At 37.1% G+C, this 16,573-nt stretch overlaps 1 protein-coding gene across 1 annotated transcript in view; it reads right to left on the bottom strand.

Moving 5' to 3' along the window:
* COL5A2 (collagen type V alpha 2 chain) overlaps positions 1-14,410 on the bottom strand; it is a 150,462-nt gene extending 136,052 nt beyond the window's left edge. The window contains exon 1 of the mRNA XM_050751933.1: positions 14,309-14,410. Coding sequence (XP_050607890.1) covers positions 14,309-14,405 — 97 coding nt within the window. The 5' untranslated portion in view covers positions 14,406-14,410. The remainder of the gene's footprint in view (positions 1-14,308) is intronic.
* Positions 14,411-16,573: the final 2,163 nt, after the last annotated feature.

Genomic DNA, 16,573 nt, shown 5'->3' with positions numbered 1-16,573 from the left:
CATATTTCCACTTTTCTCAAACAACTCTACCTGATCCAAATGTGCAAACAATTGCCAAACCCCTTATATTAGAAAGAAAGAATTAAATTAAATGTGTATATGTACCACTAAATTTGCAAAATGCATTCTAATATGAAAGGATAATTTTGGGGTTTTTTGCTGGTTTGCTTTTCCTGAATTGCTTCATAAATAATCAAGAGCTAAGCACAAACCTGGCCAAAGAGAAAAACATGAGATAAATAAAAATAATTATAACTATAAATAAATAGTAAATGAAAATTTACTATTGTCATTTCAAATCTCCCAGTTATACTTTTTCCTATTCTACTCCCCGCCTAATTTTGCCCCAGGTGCCTAGGATTCACTGTTCCCTTATCCTTCCTCCTATCAAACCTAGTAACTGGGAATAATCTGATAAAAATTGTTTTAGTTATTGGAGGAAAAGTCTGTAATGAGTCAATCAAGGAATCCATTCTAAAAGTACTAATAACATCCACATTTCCTCAGCCCATTAAGGCCATGCATTTTAATTTAACTCCTCAATATGCAGATCAGGAGAGGAAACTGAATCTTAAAGAAGAACAGGAACTTGCTTAAGGTCACAAGGTTAGCAAGCGGCAAAGCCTAGACCCAAAGGTGCGAATCCAAAGACCCTTCTTTTGTTAAGTGTGTATTGAAAGTAAATGGAAAAGAAGTATTAACTGTAAAAAGCTCTATATGTAGAAAAATGGTAATAGTTAGGAACTCTTGGGAAGCTCCTAAAATAAAAATTTAAAACAAAAATTCATTGCTGAGTCAGTGTCCTACTCCTACAGCGTGTAGGCCTAGTTGACAGAATATGTGCCTCTAGCCAAAAGAATATAGTATTGTGACACAGTTTATTTATTTATCTATTTATTTATTCTAAAATGACTATGTTTAAAAATTAGGGTAAAAAATAGAGTCAAAGAACAAATGTTGACAGATGTCATCTACTTTCCCAAATTTTTTGAAATTCACTAAATAAATCCCCCAAGACATCATTTAGGTAAAGCCATACTAAATTAGCATGGAGCCTTACATTTTAGTGCATTTCATTGAGGCTATCTGAGCCACCTGTCCATTGGTATCATTTATATATTTTCGGAGAGCCCTTCTTCCCTGACCCTTGCTGCTTTCCATACCCTCTCTCCTGTCTTCCACATCCTGCAGACTCCATAGAGGCATAAGGATCTACCCAGGTGTGACTTGAAACTTGCTTTTGAAGAGAAGAAAGACAGGTTGAAATTTTTTTTTTTAAATCACCTAAGACAGGAAAGGGGCATTACAGGCAGAGAAGTGCCCATTCTGAAATTATTCCAGTGAAATTGTCATCTTGGAAAGCATCTCCCTGAAATTCAGCTGGCCACATTAGGTCACTTTGGGGCATACATCATGGGGCAATTTTAGGGTTCTATCCTGAAGAAACTCTAAAGCCCTCTTCAGAAATAGTAGGAATCTGGCTGACAAATTTCCATTTTGATTATAACCAGACAACTTTCAGTTTCTATTAGAAAAGACTTGAAGTAAGTTTAACATTTGGATTGTGGAACCTTCCGTGGGCAAATAGAGTGTCTATGACAGCTGAATTTTATTCGTCTATAGTGTGAGCCACAGTCCATCTGGGATACTGGGGCTTTTACCCAGAGCCACTATGTCAGTTGAATCTCATGGCCACAAAATATTGAGACAAAGATCTTAAAAGGCAAATTACCATATAATGAGCATGCATGACAAGAGCATAATATCATTAAATCTGTGTCCTAGGATGCTAACTATAGGGCATCTGGACTATATTAGTTCCCCATGGGGCTCAGAAAGAAAGGAATGCCAAACAGGTAAATTGTGATAAGAGGTCAGGCTGGAAGGAAAAGTCTGAAATTTGAAAGAAAATCTGGAAAAGAGACATCCAGATGGAGCTTAGTGTGAAACACTGGAAAGGCAAGGATGGCCTCCCAATCCTGAGAAATGCCTTTCCTTCAAACAGAAAGGTGAATGAAAGCATATTTCCCTTAAAAACTAAAAATAAACCAGCTATACAAAATTTTTTTCTTAGAACTGGACCTGTTCTTACTCCTAGGACTTTAGCAAATGTTGCATCCAAGGAACCAAGGAAAGTCAAGAGGCACAAGATAGTTCAGGTGAGCAGGACACTTGGCAACTTTACAAGACGTATTTATATGCTGAATATACTAAAACTTACCAATTCTATTTTATTGTGCCATCCTTCCTATGCCCCAACACAAACACCCACAGTGAAACTTAGAGTCTATTCACTGATTTATCTTTATAGAACTAATTCTATTTCAATTTGTTGTCATCCTTTGCATAACGGAATACACTCCTCTACTCCATTTTTTAGAACAAACAAACAAAAATGATTCTAAGTACTATATAAAGAAATATTTCTAGGCTAATGAGAACTCCATTGGTTTACAAACCTATGAGTTGTTTCTAAGCAAAATTCAGTTCAGCTATACTATGCTTAAGAGAGAACAACAAAAGCCACAAATAAAAAAATTGCCTAATCTAATCGACAATTATCAAAACTTAAGGAAAAATAGGGAAGGATTGAAGAAAGAAGTGATTTTTGGTTTTGTTTTTGTTTTTTTGCAAACACCTAGAAGGGCATAACACTGTAGCATCTCAAAGGCTTGAACACCAGCTCCCTGATAGAATTTACAGTTGCTCTTCATTCATCAGCCTCAAGTCTCTTTTTTCCCAGTACAAACTCCTTTTTTTTTTTTTTTTTTTGAGATGGTGTCTCGCTCTGTCGCCCAGGTTGGAGCCCAGTGGCCTGATCTCCACTCACTGCAAGCTCCACCTCCTGGATTCACGCCATTCTCCTGCCTCAGCCTCCCAAGTAGTGGCACCCGCCACCACGCCCGGCTAAATTTTTTGTATTTTTAGTAGAGACCGGGTTTCACTGTGTTAGCCAGGATGGTCTCGATCTCCTGACCTCGTGATCCGCCCACCTTGGCATCCCAAAGTGCTGGGATTACAGGCGTGAGCCACTGTGCCCGGCCTTTTTTTTTTTTTTTTTTTTTAAATTCTTACAACAGAATCTCTCACTTGCCATGGAATGGTCAGTGCCCTCTGTCCTCTCAAAGCAAGTATAGCCGTTTTTGCTGAAACCTCAGAAGTTTTATGTTTGTAGCCAAGAAAACTAGGAACTTTGCAGTTAATCTTTCCATGATAGTCAGTTAACCTCACTGTCCACCAATCCACTCCACCAAAACTTCTAGCTAAAAATTCATCACAACATGAAAACCATAGTGCCCTGAATTAAACTATAACTTTCCATTTATTTAATATAAAAATCTGAGAATGAAAGAATGAAGGGGAAAAAAGGCTTTAAAATACTTCCAAACTAGCACAAATGAATCTGAGAGGTTCTTCGACCTCAAGAGCGAATAAGCCTATTACTATGAAAGCTAAATGAAAATATTAAATCTCTATAAATAAATTGTATTTGCTATGGGAACCATCGTATTTTCAGAATTCCATAATAAAAAAATCTAAAGTTGATGACCACAGAACAACCATATTGAATATCAAAAATTTAATTAAAGAATTTCATAGCTACAAATTATCTGGTAAAATTCCACCTGCATCTCTCCTTCCAAGTTAAACCCATCATCTTTTTTATTATGAATTTGAAAACCTACAAAGAAAGAAAAGTGCAGCAAAGTAAGGGAAGTGTGAGTATGAAAAATGTGCCAGTATCCCACACCAGTTTCTGCTTTCTGGAGTCAATTTCAGAAAAGTCTCCTGGGAGTGAAGGGAGGGAGGTAAATTAACAGCTTTTGGAAAGTGAAGAGACTTGCTACAGACTCTGGGAAAAGATGGTCACCCCTACTACTGTATCCAAATAGTCCTGGGAGCTGCCTTGTAAATCCCTGTGCAGTGAAGCAATGCCTCTCATTCCAAATGCAACCCAGAGCAATGGAGAGTGGAAAACAGGTTTCCAGTTTTTAATAGAGACTTCTATGACTATCATAGTTTCACAAAATAAACTCTGAAGTAGACAGGGATGGTAGACAGGCATGAGGTGGCACTGGGACATGGAGTGGATCGTGCTTGGCTTGCTCACACACTGGGAACCAGCACAAAGTAAATGTATGTGGGGCTGTGAAACAGGAGAGAGGCAGTGGTGCTTCAGATCACAGGGCCTTTAGAAACTCTCCAATGGGAAGCGCCTTTTATTTTTTCTTTCTTTTGTTTTTTGTAGTAGTAAACCTACAAAAGGAAATAATATGATACGGCCTTTTTATTTGAACAGTAAAAATTTTAAATGGGTTTTAAAAGCTTATTAACACATAGATAAAATCACTGATATAATATCAAAATGATTGTAGTAGAATAATACATAAAAATTGCATTTTAAAGGTTTTATGCTAGGCTTAATCTCTCTGAGAGCAAAAGTTGTTTCTTTATTTCTCTGTAACATCTAATATCTTGGTTCTCATAATCACCCAATAAGCATTTATTATCTCTATTATTATTACATAATAATTTTCTTTGAGATGGAGTTTTGCTCTTGTTGCCCAGGCTGGAGCTCAATGGCACGATCTCAGCTCACTGCAACCTCCACCTCCCGGGTTCAAGTGATTCTCCTGCCTCAGCTTCTCGAGTAGCTGGAAGCTGGGATTACAGGCATGCGCCACCATGCCCAGCTAATTTTGCATTTTTAGCAGAGATGGGCTTTCACCATGTTGGTCAAGCTGTTCTCAAACTCCTGACCTCAGGTGATCCACCTGGCTTGGCCTCCCAAAGTGCTGGGATTACAGGTGTGAGCCACCATGCCCAGCCTGTTATTATTAAATAGTAATCTAATAATATTCATCTACCATATTAATGAGTTCCTATTATTAGTTTGGAGTCATGCTATCATGTAGGTGTTAGATAGATAGATAGATAGATAGATAGATAGATAGATAGATAGATAGTATTCATCATAATTATTTGAAGTATCATTCCAATTTGATAGATGAAGAAACTGTAACACAGAGAAATCAAAAAAATTGCCCAAGAATATGCAAATACAATTTGCAAAACCTAAATTTGAATTCAGATCACTCATACTTCAGTGAACAAATTGTGGAAAAAATTTTTCTAGATTTTCCCAAATAGTACTCAATTGGCATTTATGCATGGGTGGATCTAAAATGTAAAATGACTTCATGACATAGTCCCTATCTCCCAGGAAACTTATTCTTGGTTAACACCAACACACTTGCAACATAAGGACCATCCCTTGAAAGGAAAGGGGATATTTATTGCAGATAAGAATCTCTTAGTTTCTTAGAGGACACAAGATTTGAAATAGAACTTGGAGGAAAATATCAATAGGCAGAGCGAACATAAAAAGAGAAGCACAGAAGTACCTAAATCACAAAAGTTAGATGTGGGAACAGTAAAAAGTTAGGTCTGAAGTAAAAAAGGATGCTGCATGGTGTGCAGCAATCAACAGTGTTAAGGACAATAATGGAAATCATAGTAGTTGTTTAGACAGAGTGGAAGAGAACATGAGCAGTCTTGCAAGGCAGCTGGATACTCTTGGCACTCTTAGGTTAAAAAAAAGTCACACAGAAGTAAGGTCAATATAATGTGTTAAGTGTGATGCAATAGTCAATGGCAGCTCAGAATAAATTGTTAAAGTGGAGAGTGACATTATAAACATGGGACTTAGAAAGACTAATCTGGTGGGAATATGTAAAATGGATTAATGGAAAGAAAGCATTCTCAGTATGGTATGGTTCCTGCATGGCAGAGGTGTACTGAATGTTGTGAGATGGCCAGAGGAGCACTTAGCTCAACTAAAGAGAGAATGTCAGTTCTGAGTGGAATCTGGACAGTAGAGAATAAAAGGGGATAGAGAGAGAATGAGAGAGTTTGCATGTGTCTGTGTGTGTTGGGGGTGGGAGCCTCAAGCAATTCCTTATTTTGAGGCTGAGAATGATAGCTGATGCGACTAAAACTCAGAAATGGGCTAGATCAGCAGGGTCTTGTATGTCACACTAAGAAGGCTGGACCTTATTCTTTCTACAAGTCATGGGACCCAGTGAAAGTTGTTAAGGAAGATAAAGACAAAATTAGATACTAGTTTTATATCACACTAGCAACAGAGGGCACCAATATATGTGTTTGTTGGAAAGTAGACACATGAGAGGCAAGGAGATGAATTTAGATGCTTATCACAGTAACCGAGGGACAGATGATGAGGACCTAAACTGAGGCATTTGTAGTAGGGATGGATAAGATGTACACTTGAGAAATATTTAGCAGGTAAAATGGTAGATCTTAGTGAATGATTGGAATTGTACTGATTGAATGACTGAATGACCAGGTAGCATCATATTGCCATTAACTGGCATAAGGGGGACTACATAAGAAAAATGACTAAGTCTTGAATGGAAGCCAATAAATTGGGTTTTGGATACACTGAACTTGAAGTGGTTGTAGGCTGCCTTAGGGATAGTTGAATATATATATATATATTTATCTGAAGTTCACATGAAAGATTGGGGTTGAAGAGATTTTATAATTATCAGCATTCAGCTGTTAAACAAAACCCTTAATTCTAGATGGCCTAGAAAGAGAATATCCAGAGAGAACCAATGAACTAAGTCCTCTAAGAAGAGCAAAATGCTAAAGGAAAAGAGAAGAAGGAGCCCGTGGGTGAAGCTGAGAGGGAAAGGTCAGGGAGGTGGAGGAAGAACCTTCAGAGAGTAGCATTTTAGGAAAGCTGGAGTGGTCAATGGTCTCCAATAAAGGAGAAAGACCTGATAAGATAAGATTAAAAGGGACCTTTGGAACATCATACATTTTAATCCTCACCATGCTAGACCAGCTTAAGTGGAAGGAGAGGCCAAGTGAGGGCATAGGAGGCAGAGACAGAAAACTGCACTGCTCCTTTTAAAGAATAAAGACTGGGTGGGAGGTAGACACAGGCTGTGGGAGAGAGTTGAACTTGTTTACAAGCTAAAGGAAAAGAGCAGATAGAAAGGAAGTGACTGAAGTTATAGAAGAGAGCACGACTGATGGAACAAGTTCCCCAAGGAGATGGAGAACAAATAAAACACAAAATAACAAATCCAGGAGGTGCTTCAAAACAATTCCAAGATTTGGTGAAAGCAAAAAAATACACTACTAGGGTTTATATTTGTGGTCAGTGAAATAGATTGTAATGTCACTTACAGTGTCTCATTTAAGTACTCTAAAGTTACTTTTAGGTAAATTTCTTAAATGATCCTCCTAAGAATCCCACCAGATGACAAAGGTGTGTACTATTTGCGATGAGGACACAAATTTCCAGTGAGGTTAAGGACCCTCTGCAGGTAGCAAAACTGCTAAATAGAACAAGGACCAGAACCCAGATGTTCTCTCACATGATGGCTGGACCAAGCTTTATTATACTTGTTATACTACATAGACTACAACAAGGCTATGATGCTTATGTTGCAAGTCTGGGCTGGCCGACGGCGGAACCAGCTCCCTCTGCTTGAGGGGAGGTTTTCCACCAAGAATATAGTTTGCTGTCATCTTAAAGCTGAATTCACAATTCTGATTGGGCATCCCAAAAATAAAAGGTAAAAAGGGATACAAAACTGTGAGACTGTCTTTCCTCCTTCCTAGTCCTAAACTTTAAAAAAAAAAAAAAGCATGTAAACATTTTTGAGTTTGAACATAACACCAGAAGGCTATAGGAACGAAGTTTGATTCATTAATTAATATTAATTAATTAATATTATTAACATTTTTCCTTTTTTTTGAGACACAGTCTCGCTTTGTTGCCTAGCCTGGAGTGCAGTGGCATGATCTCGGCTCACTGCAGCCTCCGCCTCCCAGGTTCAAGTGATTCCCCTGCCTCAGCCTCCCAAGTAGCTGGAATTACAGGCACCCACCACCACACCCGGATAATTTTTTTTGTATTTTTAGTAGAGATGGGGTTTCACCATGATGGTCAGACTGGTCTCAAACTCCTGACCTCAGGTGATCTGCCCACCTCAGCCTCCCAAAGTGCTGAGATTACAGGAGTGAGCCATGCACCCGGCCTCTATCTTCTCTGCAGAAGGCAAGATTTAGATAGGAATAATCTTGCTTTATTGTAATTTCCCTTATACATTGTTTCTTAGTGAACATTTTAGTATAAGATGAAGCCATCTTGATTTATTTGAAGGGTTTAGTTTTTAAAACATTGATAAAACAAAATAAAAGCCTTAAGGTTGCCAATATGGTCACACCTTTAAAGCAAAATTTTCTATAGGATACACTACTTCCCATGCAAATGCCAAGAGTAAATAGTGTTTTAAATATTGAATATCACAGCTCATTCATCTTACATAAAATTTAGGTAAATATATATGAAATTTATATGGAAATAAATTTAAAGGAACACTAGATTATCAGTATCTTATTTCATTCAGACTCCAAAAGCCTACCCAAGCTGTGACTTTTAGTTACATGAAAAGTTCAAAGACTTCATATTTATCAGTAAGTTGATAATGTCTCATGTTACATTTTCAGTGGAAATTCTAGTTTCATGGATATAAATAATAAAAATATTAAATCAAGGAATATCTTTATATAACTCTAAGATGTGTCTTATATAAACTTGTGTAACTTGCCCAAATTTATACAATAGATCAATTAATAATTAACACTTCCAGTCTTTTCCCCCACCCGTACTATATCTTTTATGTGTAAATCTAAGCTTTTCAATGTTGTGATCTCAGAGAAGCAAATCAGATTAAAAATCAGCTGATCCACATCCATACATTTTAAGAATGCCACGTAAGGCCAGGTGATGATGCATTAATCATTTTTCAAATCAGAGAAAACTGTATGATTTTTAAAAATTACATTCTGTGGCCACAGATTGACATGATTCCAATCTTCTAATTTCCAGCTTCTTAAAATAAAGCTTCCTCTTTCTGGTTTTGCCTCACAGCCTGCATTAGGTACCTGTCTAGAATAATGAACGCAATGAATTTCAGGCCTGTAGTGATACTGCTGAAAGTGTGAAGAGCAGACAGTAAGAGAGAGGAAATATTGAAAATGAAAAACATACATTCACCTGGAAACACGTTTGAACGACATGTGTCTTCTGCATAGTAGAATGATTCGCCTAATCCACCATGAGGGGGATTTGGGCCTTGAGTTTTGTTTTTTTTTTCCAGAAGTGATGGTGAATTTGCAATAGTTTATCTACAAACTTCAACTAAGCAGCCTTATAAGTAAAATGAATAATCAGAATAGCAAGTTATTACCAAAATCTTAATGTGTAGCCTTGGAACATAAAAGCCAACAGGTCCACAACAAGATTGAGAGTGTCAGTCAAATATTTAATACAGTGGTTTACCAATGTAAATCAGAGTCACCTGGAGAGCTCTAAAAACATACAGATGTCCAGACCCCATCCAAACCTCCTAGATATTTGGAAAGTAGGGGGGTCTAGAATCTGTATTAGTCACAAGATCTTAGGTGATTCTTTATACCATTTTTTATCAACATTGATCTCTGACTTGCTTACCAACTACCCTACAGAGCCATGGTCCAAGTATACATTGTGTTAGTCAATATCAAAAATTTACTAAATCTATGAATCTACCAATGTACATATGTAGAAAGAGATACACTCTTCAAACTAAAGCTTCAGTTTAGTTTGAAAAAAAGTTATAGGTGTCAAAATTTATCTAAAGACAGGAAGCAAAGAAAATGTAGCCTGATATTTATGTGACATTCAGTCTTCTTGGCTTCACAGTCTACTTAGAAATAAACAATAACCAAGGTGGATCTAGTCACACAACTATGTGTTGTCCATTGAAACCGTAGGATCTAGACCACTAAAAGTAGCTGACATTTTTGCTCACTGAGGTAGGGACCATAAAACTCCCAATAGTGGTGCTTCCTTATATCCCTCATAGCAGAACTCAATTCCATAGAGTATATTGCCAGCACCACCCAGGTAAAGGCTACATTTCCTAGTCCCTCTTGAAATTTTGTGTGACTATATGACTAAATTCTGGCCAACTGTAAGTAAGTTTAAATGTTATGAAGACTTTAAAGTCTTCAAAAAAGGGAGCAGGGTGGGGAATGGCTCACAGTTTTTGTTTCCCATCCTCTATCCACATGCCTAGAAAGTACATGCAATGGCTGGAGCTTCAGCAGCCATTTAGGACCATAAAAATAAATTTTAAAAAATACCTAAAGATATGGGAGTCAGGAGAGGTAGAAAAAACCTCAGTCCCTGATGACTCTGTGGAGCCAATATTCCAGCCTTTCACTACCTGCTTAAAAGCATTTCTTTATATTTAGAAAAGAAAAGCTTTTTTTTTTTTTTTTTTTTTTTTTTTTTTTTTTGAGACAGAGTCTCACTCTGTCACCCAGACTGGAGTGCAGTGGCACAATCTCTGCTCACTGCAACCTCTGCCTCCCGGGTTCAAGTGACGCTCATGCCTCAGTTTCCTGAGTAGCTGGGACTATAGGCATGTGCTGCCACACCTACCTAATTTTTGTATTTTGGGTAGAGATGGAGTTTCACCATGTTGGCCAGGCTGGTCTTGAACTCCTGACCTCAAGTGATCCGCTCACCTCGGCCTCCCAAAGTGCTGGGATTACAGGCATGAGCCACTGTGCCCTGCCAGAAAACCCCTTTGTGTTTGTTTAAACTACTGCATTCTGCTACATGTACCCACTATAAAAGTCTGAATGTCCTACATGTTTCATAGCATGTATTTCAACGGTAATGAGTTTAAAACAATTTATGAGTAAACATGTATCTTAAGCTATGTATACATATTCTGTACCTTCTTTAAAATGATGTCATCCAAATACTACTGAGTGTTAACTATCTGCTTCTTCATATTTGTATCATAACAATGAGATGAATGGCAGACATATCATAAAAATGCAAGAGACCATGACATATAAGACATATAAGACTGTGAGTCCTTCATCTCTCAGTAATCAAAAGTCAGCTTGGGTCTACGAGGATATCAGTGTAGGATTGCAACATGATGGCCATGAGCCAAATATATGCTCAGATAAATTTTATTTGGCATATGCAATATCTTCTGAAAATGTTAATTCTGAATGCCTTAAAGTGGGCATGCACCTTCAGTTCTCCATAGGCCCCATCATCACCTGTTGATGTACATACACTGGTTTGCTTCACTTGTTTATATTACCTGCCTGGCCTCTGAAAGCATTGAAGTTTACAGTATTTGGAAACAAAATGATACATTTCCGCACCTTCCCTTCTCCATTGCTTGTCCCATGTTGAATACAGTGATTCATAACAAAGATTATTTTCTAAAATTAAGTATGCCTACTTCTAATAACAAGAATATATATAGCTCACTAGATGCTAGGCATTAACTTAGGAATATAAACTATACTGTAAATGCTCTAGCATTTTCCTTAACACAAATGTGGAATCTTTCAAAGACCACCGCCCCCATGCACACATACTCTCACCACATGCACACACACACACACACAGACTCTCTTTAAAAGCTGATTTTGTCATTTTAACTCCCTGATTTTTCACACACACACATACACCTACACAAACTCTTTAAAAGCTGATTTTTTTCATTTTAACTCCCTAATTTTTGTTACATTAGTTTTAACTAAGGTCAGCCCAACTCCCAAACTTTCTCCTTTCAGTTTCTTTTAATTTTAAAAACCAAATCAGTTCTTAAAACTCAGTGAGAATGGAACTGAATTTTGGCTTAAAATGCCTAAAACTTTATTTATTTACTTTTATCTTCTCATTCATGTGTTTCTATCAGGCAGGCACACTCTGATTATATTTTACATTTCTGGTAAATAACCACAATCAAGTAAAAGGAAATATACCCTGAAGTCATAAAAAGAAAGGGAAAATAAAAACTTATTAATATGCACTTACATGCAAAAACAGATCTCCACATTTCCAAGAAGACATATTTGTACAAAATGTAAATATCACATTATGTGACTGTTATAGATAAAACTTGAAAAATGTACTTGCTTTTCATGTGTGCCTTAGATATTTCTTTAACTTAAAGCATCAGTCTCAGCTTACTCTTTCCCAAACTCAAAATCAAATGGAGTTTCTAAATTATGACATCTTTATTAAGCTTGTGATAGGCCTGAACAGGGAAAAGAAAGTATTGCCAAGTATCCATACAATATCAACTTAAACCAAAATATGCATGGTAAGTAAGTACAATACAAGTTAAGTAGTTCTGAATGTACTATATTCTGGAATTATTTTCTCTATTATCTTTGATTAGGGCAGTGATGACTTTCTTTTGCTGTTGAATTTTTATCACTTATATTCTCTTGAGAAATAAAATACTGGAATTTTTACAACACATATGCAAGCAATTACACATTCTGTAAAACCTGATGTTTGGAATTCCATTTTCTGTGCTGTTTGGTTATACTGGTCAGGGGTGGGCACTGGGGTTGGATTGAAGTTGGGGACTTTTTTGCACCAAGCATCACATTCCTTACATTTATGTCAATTACTATTAAGAAAAACTATCTGCTCATTTTTCGAAAACACCTACAGAGTAATTATAACTATTTGGGAATGTCTTTTAAAATATGGCCTATTTCATGTACCTTGTGAAACATTCCTTTCATTTATTCACATATTCAATTATTTCCATACTTTATTAAAGTACTTTATTTATTTTAACATAAATTAACAAAGAAAGTGGTATTAAAGGTTTTAAATTAAAGTTGGTTGTTTTGGTGGGGTAGGGGAGTAAACTGTTCTTTTTAGAGTCAAATTTTCAATTTCTATTGTAATTTTTCTGTATTTTTCTCCTCCTGTTTTCTTACTTCTACTTTCTATTCAGTTATTTTTGCCACCCTTCCAAACAACATGTGCTTTTCATGCCATTACAAAGAAACTCAAAAGTTTTTACCTTTTACAAATTACCTCATATTTTAAAAACATAAAATGTAACATAAAAAGTTCCAAGTCTTAGAAAGTGCCCCCTCTATGGGACTCCTGACAGACTGTTGGATATTCATCTACAAATTCGTATTTCACTTTTTAAACTTTTTAGAACTTCTGATCTCTAGATTAATTTTATAAAGTTTTTAAAAGCAAAAACACACAGAAGCAGATAATTGTATTAAAACGATAGATATACACATAGTATATATACATATATACTTGTATGTATGTGTCTATATATGAAAGTAATAGAAAAGGTTAATGAATGCCCAAAGTTTTAAAAGCTTGAGTTTGATGTTAAATGATTGAGTTGATGAAAATCTATAGTGGCTTATTTTAAAAGAGTACATGTCTGTATTTGAAACTGCAACCCTCAAAAGTAAAGATTTAATAGAGGAATCAACTTAAACATTTTCTTATATACTATAACAGCTATGCATTTTTGCTTAACCATACCATATAACCCAACTGTAACATAAGAAAATTGCATAGGAAAAAAATTTGGTCACCAGGCAAGATTTATCTTAAAAAAAAAAAAAAAAAAAAAAAAAAGCTTGTGTCTAAGGGGTAATGTCCATGCAAATATTCCATGCCAAATAAGATATATATAAGGCATGCTGATTTCCTGCCTTCCGCCATCCAACCGGGAACCACCACTGTCCTATTAATCAAGCCAGTAGGGTGGGAAAATACCACTGTTTAAGAAATCTGGCTTCTATCAGCCTCTGTCATGGAGAAACAAACGAGACTGCCTCCCAGCAAGCAAAAGTGATCACATTTTCACAAATGAAAATGGTAAAAAGAAGTGTAAATTGTTAAAGAGGAAAGAATGAGGAGCCAAAGACAAAGAAAAATCAGAGCTATCAGAGTTGCTGTAGAGGTTTTTCTAAACAAAGAATTTTATGAAGCAGCTGAAGTTCAGTACAAAAAGACTCCACCCTACCCAGCTTCTGCCGCGACTTTTCCTTGCTCTGAAAACTCCAGCCCACAGAACAGAGCTCCTCTCACTAAAATGCCTTTAGTGCTCCGTTTTAAGCATTCGCTCTTTTCTTCTTTCAAACTTCCCACTCTCACACTGAGGCAAAAGGACTTATTGTAGGCTTTCCCAGAAAAATTTAGTAGTGTACTCTCTCCAACGGCAGATCTAGAAGCTCCGGATTTACTAACATCCCAATTGTCTTTCAAGTCGTTTTCCAGGTGCAAATCCGTCAGCCCCCTTCTCAGACTTCAAACCAGAACCTCCTCTTCACGCTCTTCCTGAGGCTTAACATTCCACCTATTTCCCAAACCGTGCAATAAACACTAAAGCAAAGCAAATGGCAAACTCACCATCCTCGCCTTCTTCCTGGGCTTTTATTGAGACAAATTGCCCTAATAAAACAGTAAGAATGAGGAGAGGTCTTGCTTCCGCCCAGTTTGCCATCATGTCTAAATATTAGACATGTGGGTTCTCCTGAGAGTGAAAAGTAGATTCTGAGGTTATTGTAGCACCATGAAGTCAGCTGTGGGCTCTTCTTTCAGCACCAGCCCCAGGGCAGCCTCTGCAAACCCCCTTTTTCAGCACCAGCTCCAGCACAGTCTGCGAAAACTTTTTTCAAGCGATGCAGCTTTAAATAGGAAGAATGCTGCCTCCACTTCTTTTCCTGCCCCTTTTCAGCTTGTTCAGGCTCATAACCATCCAGTGTCTGCCAAGCAACGGTCTGATTGATGGTAAACAACCAAATCAGAACACGCGTCTCTGTGCCTGAACTTTCCCTATTTCGTTTAACTTTAAAGCATAGATGGGGCTTAATAACAGAAACAAACATTTGTTTCTCTTTTCTTTTATTTTTTAAGAAAGGCTGTTAGAAGGGTTCTATTTTCCCCTCCCTAACCCTTCCCCCCAGACACACACCCTTTAACTTTTCCCCTATAAGCTGAAAAAGACATTCTGAAGAAAATCCAGTCGTTTCGCCTAGTTGTTTTTTTTTTTTTTATATTTAGATAATTCAAGACTCTCTTCTCCACCTTAAATCTTTAAAGAATCACATTTTAACCCTTTCTTTTGACTGAATAGGGAGTATTCTTATCCCCTTCTCAGATTCGGTTTCTTTTCCCATACTCTGGAAGGGGATTATTAGAATGTTCCCCAGGTAAAATCCAGGTGAGAAAACCATTTTGAGTAAATGAATTTGTGATACGTTGTAATCTGAATTAAGAAGGCAGGTCCTTTCCTAATTTCTCCACATCTCTTGTTAAGGGGCCACATCTTCAGGTTCCTCTTGTCCCGGAGAGTTTTACTATGTTGAAAAATAGTCTACTAAGCAGTGCAGAGGAATGGGAAGTACTCTACCTTTGGATGAAAAAAGGCTGGTTTCTGCCTTTTGTGAGTGGTTCTGCCACTCAACAATTTTGTAAGTGTGCACATAGTCCTTTATCTCTGTGCACTCCAGTTTTCTCATTTGAGAAAAGGGCTTTACCCTGACCAGTGTACAGGGTTTAGTGACACTAAAATGAGTAATGTATTATTAATGAAGTTCCAAATTGCAAAGAGCTACATAAAAGTAGATGGTTGTATTATTAACTCTAAGCCAGATTTGCAGGCAATATGATAGCCCCAGTTGCACAGGCATTTTAAGGACAATTATTGATGAACTTTTGTGCCACCCTCACACTTGCCAAGATCTTAATGACCTCAGAGAGTTCTATATAATCTAATGTATTTGCCACCTTGAGTCTCCCTAGAATCAGAATGGATGTTCCATACAATACGAATGAGTCAATTGTTTATAATTATTCGGCAACAGGTACCTTGCACTGTGCTAAGCGCTGGGCAGAAAGGATGACATAAAAGAAATAAAAGACATACCCATTACCCTCAAGGAACATATGTAGGTGTTGACAAACTAAATTTACAGGAAATAAAGATATATAAGCCAGAGCATTAAATATGTGAGGAATGCATTAGAGAGAGGAGAAATTATAAAATGAGATTAGGCAATAAGACATTATTATTACTTTTCTTAATAGAAGAAATCCAAGAACCTTTGCATTTTAGCTTTGGAACTAGACCTCCAGTGGAGGTCAACTTTCCTGGTCATTTCCAGCTTTCTAACCCTATACCCCTCGTTTATCTTTTCATTTAGACATGTCCCATTTCAATGACTTCTGTCACCACCACACTGTTCTCAGGGGTGCCCTTCCACTTAATGAATGGGCCAAGTAAGGAATTCTTTCTAGAATATCTGAGAGAGGCTAGGATTTGAAATCCACCTGACTATATATTCAAAGATAACAGGAAGATAAGTAAATGTGGGGGGAAGGAATTATTAACCTTTCTCTGAGCTTGCCAGTCCTATTCCACCATGAGGCAATTTTAGACCAATACCACCCTGATACCAAAGGGCTGCCACCATTTTCAGGCACCTTGTGCAGCACTTTTACTGAAGTGCAAGACGACAGACATTTATGGAGAATCTACAACTCTCAGAACCTATGCTGGAGATGCAGCAATGATTAGAAAATATTGCAGGACTTGTAGCAGAGTCAGTGTATGGAACACTCAGTGGCTGCTCAGATCAGTAGTTTAGTATCTGTTTTCTGTTCGTTAATAAA

Source organism: Macaca thibetana, chromosome 12, assembly GCF_024542745.1.
Source record: "Macaca thibetana thibetana isolate TM-01 chromosome 12, ASM2454274v1, whole genome shotgun sequence".
Classification (NCBI taxonomy): domain Eukaryota; kingdom Metazoa; phylum Chordata; class Mammalia; order Primates; family Cercopithecidae; genus Macaca; species Macaca thibetana.
This window is presented reverse-complemented; position numbering and strand designations above follow the sequence as displayed.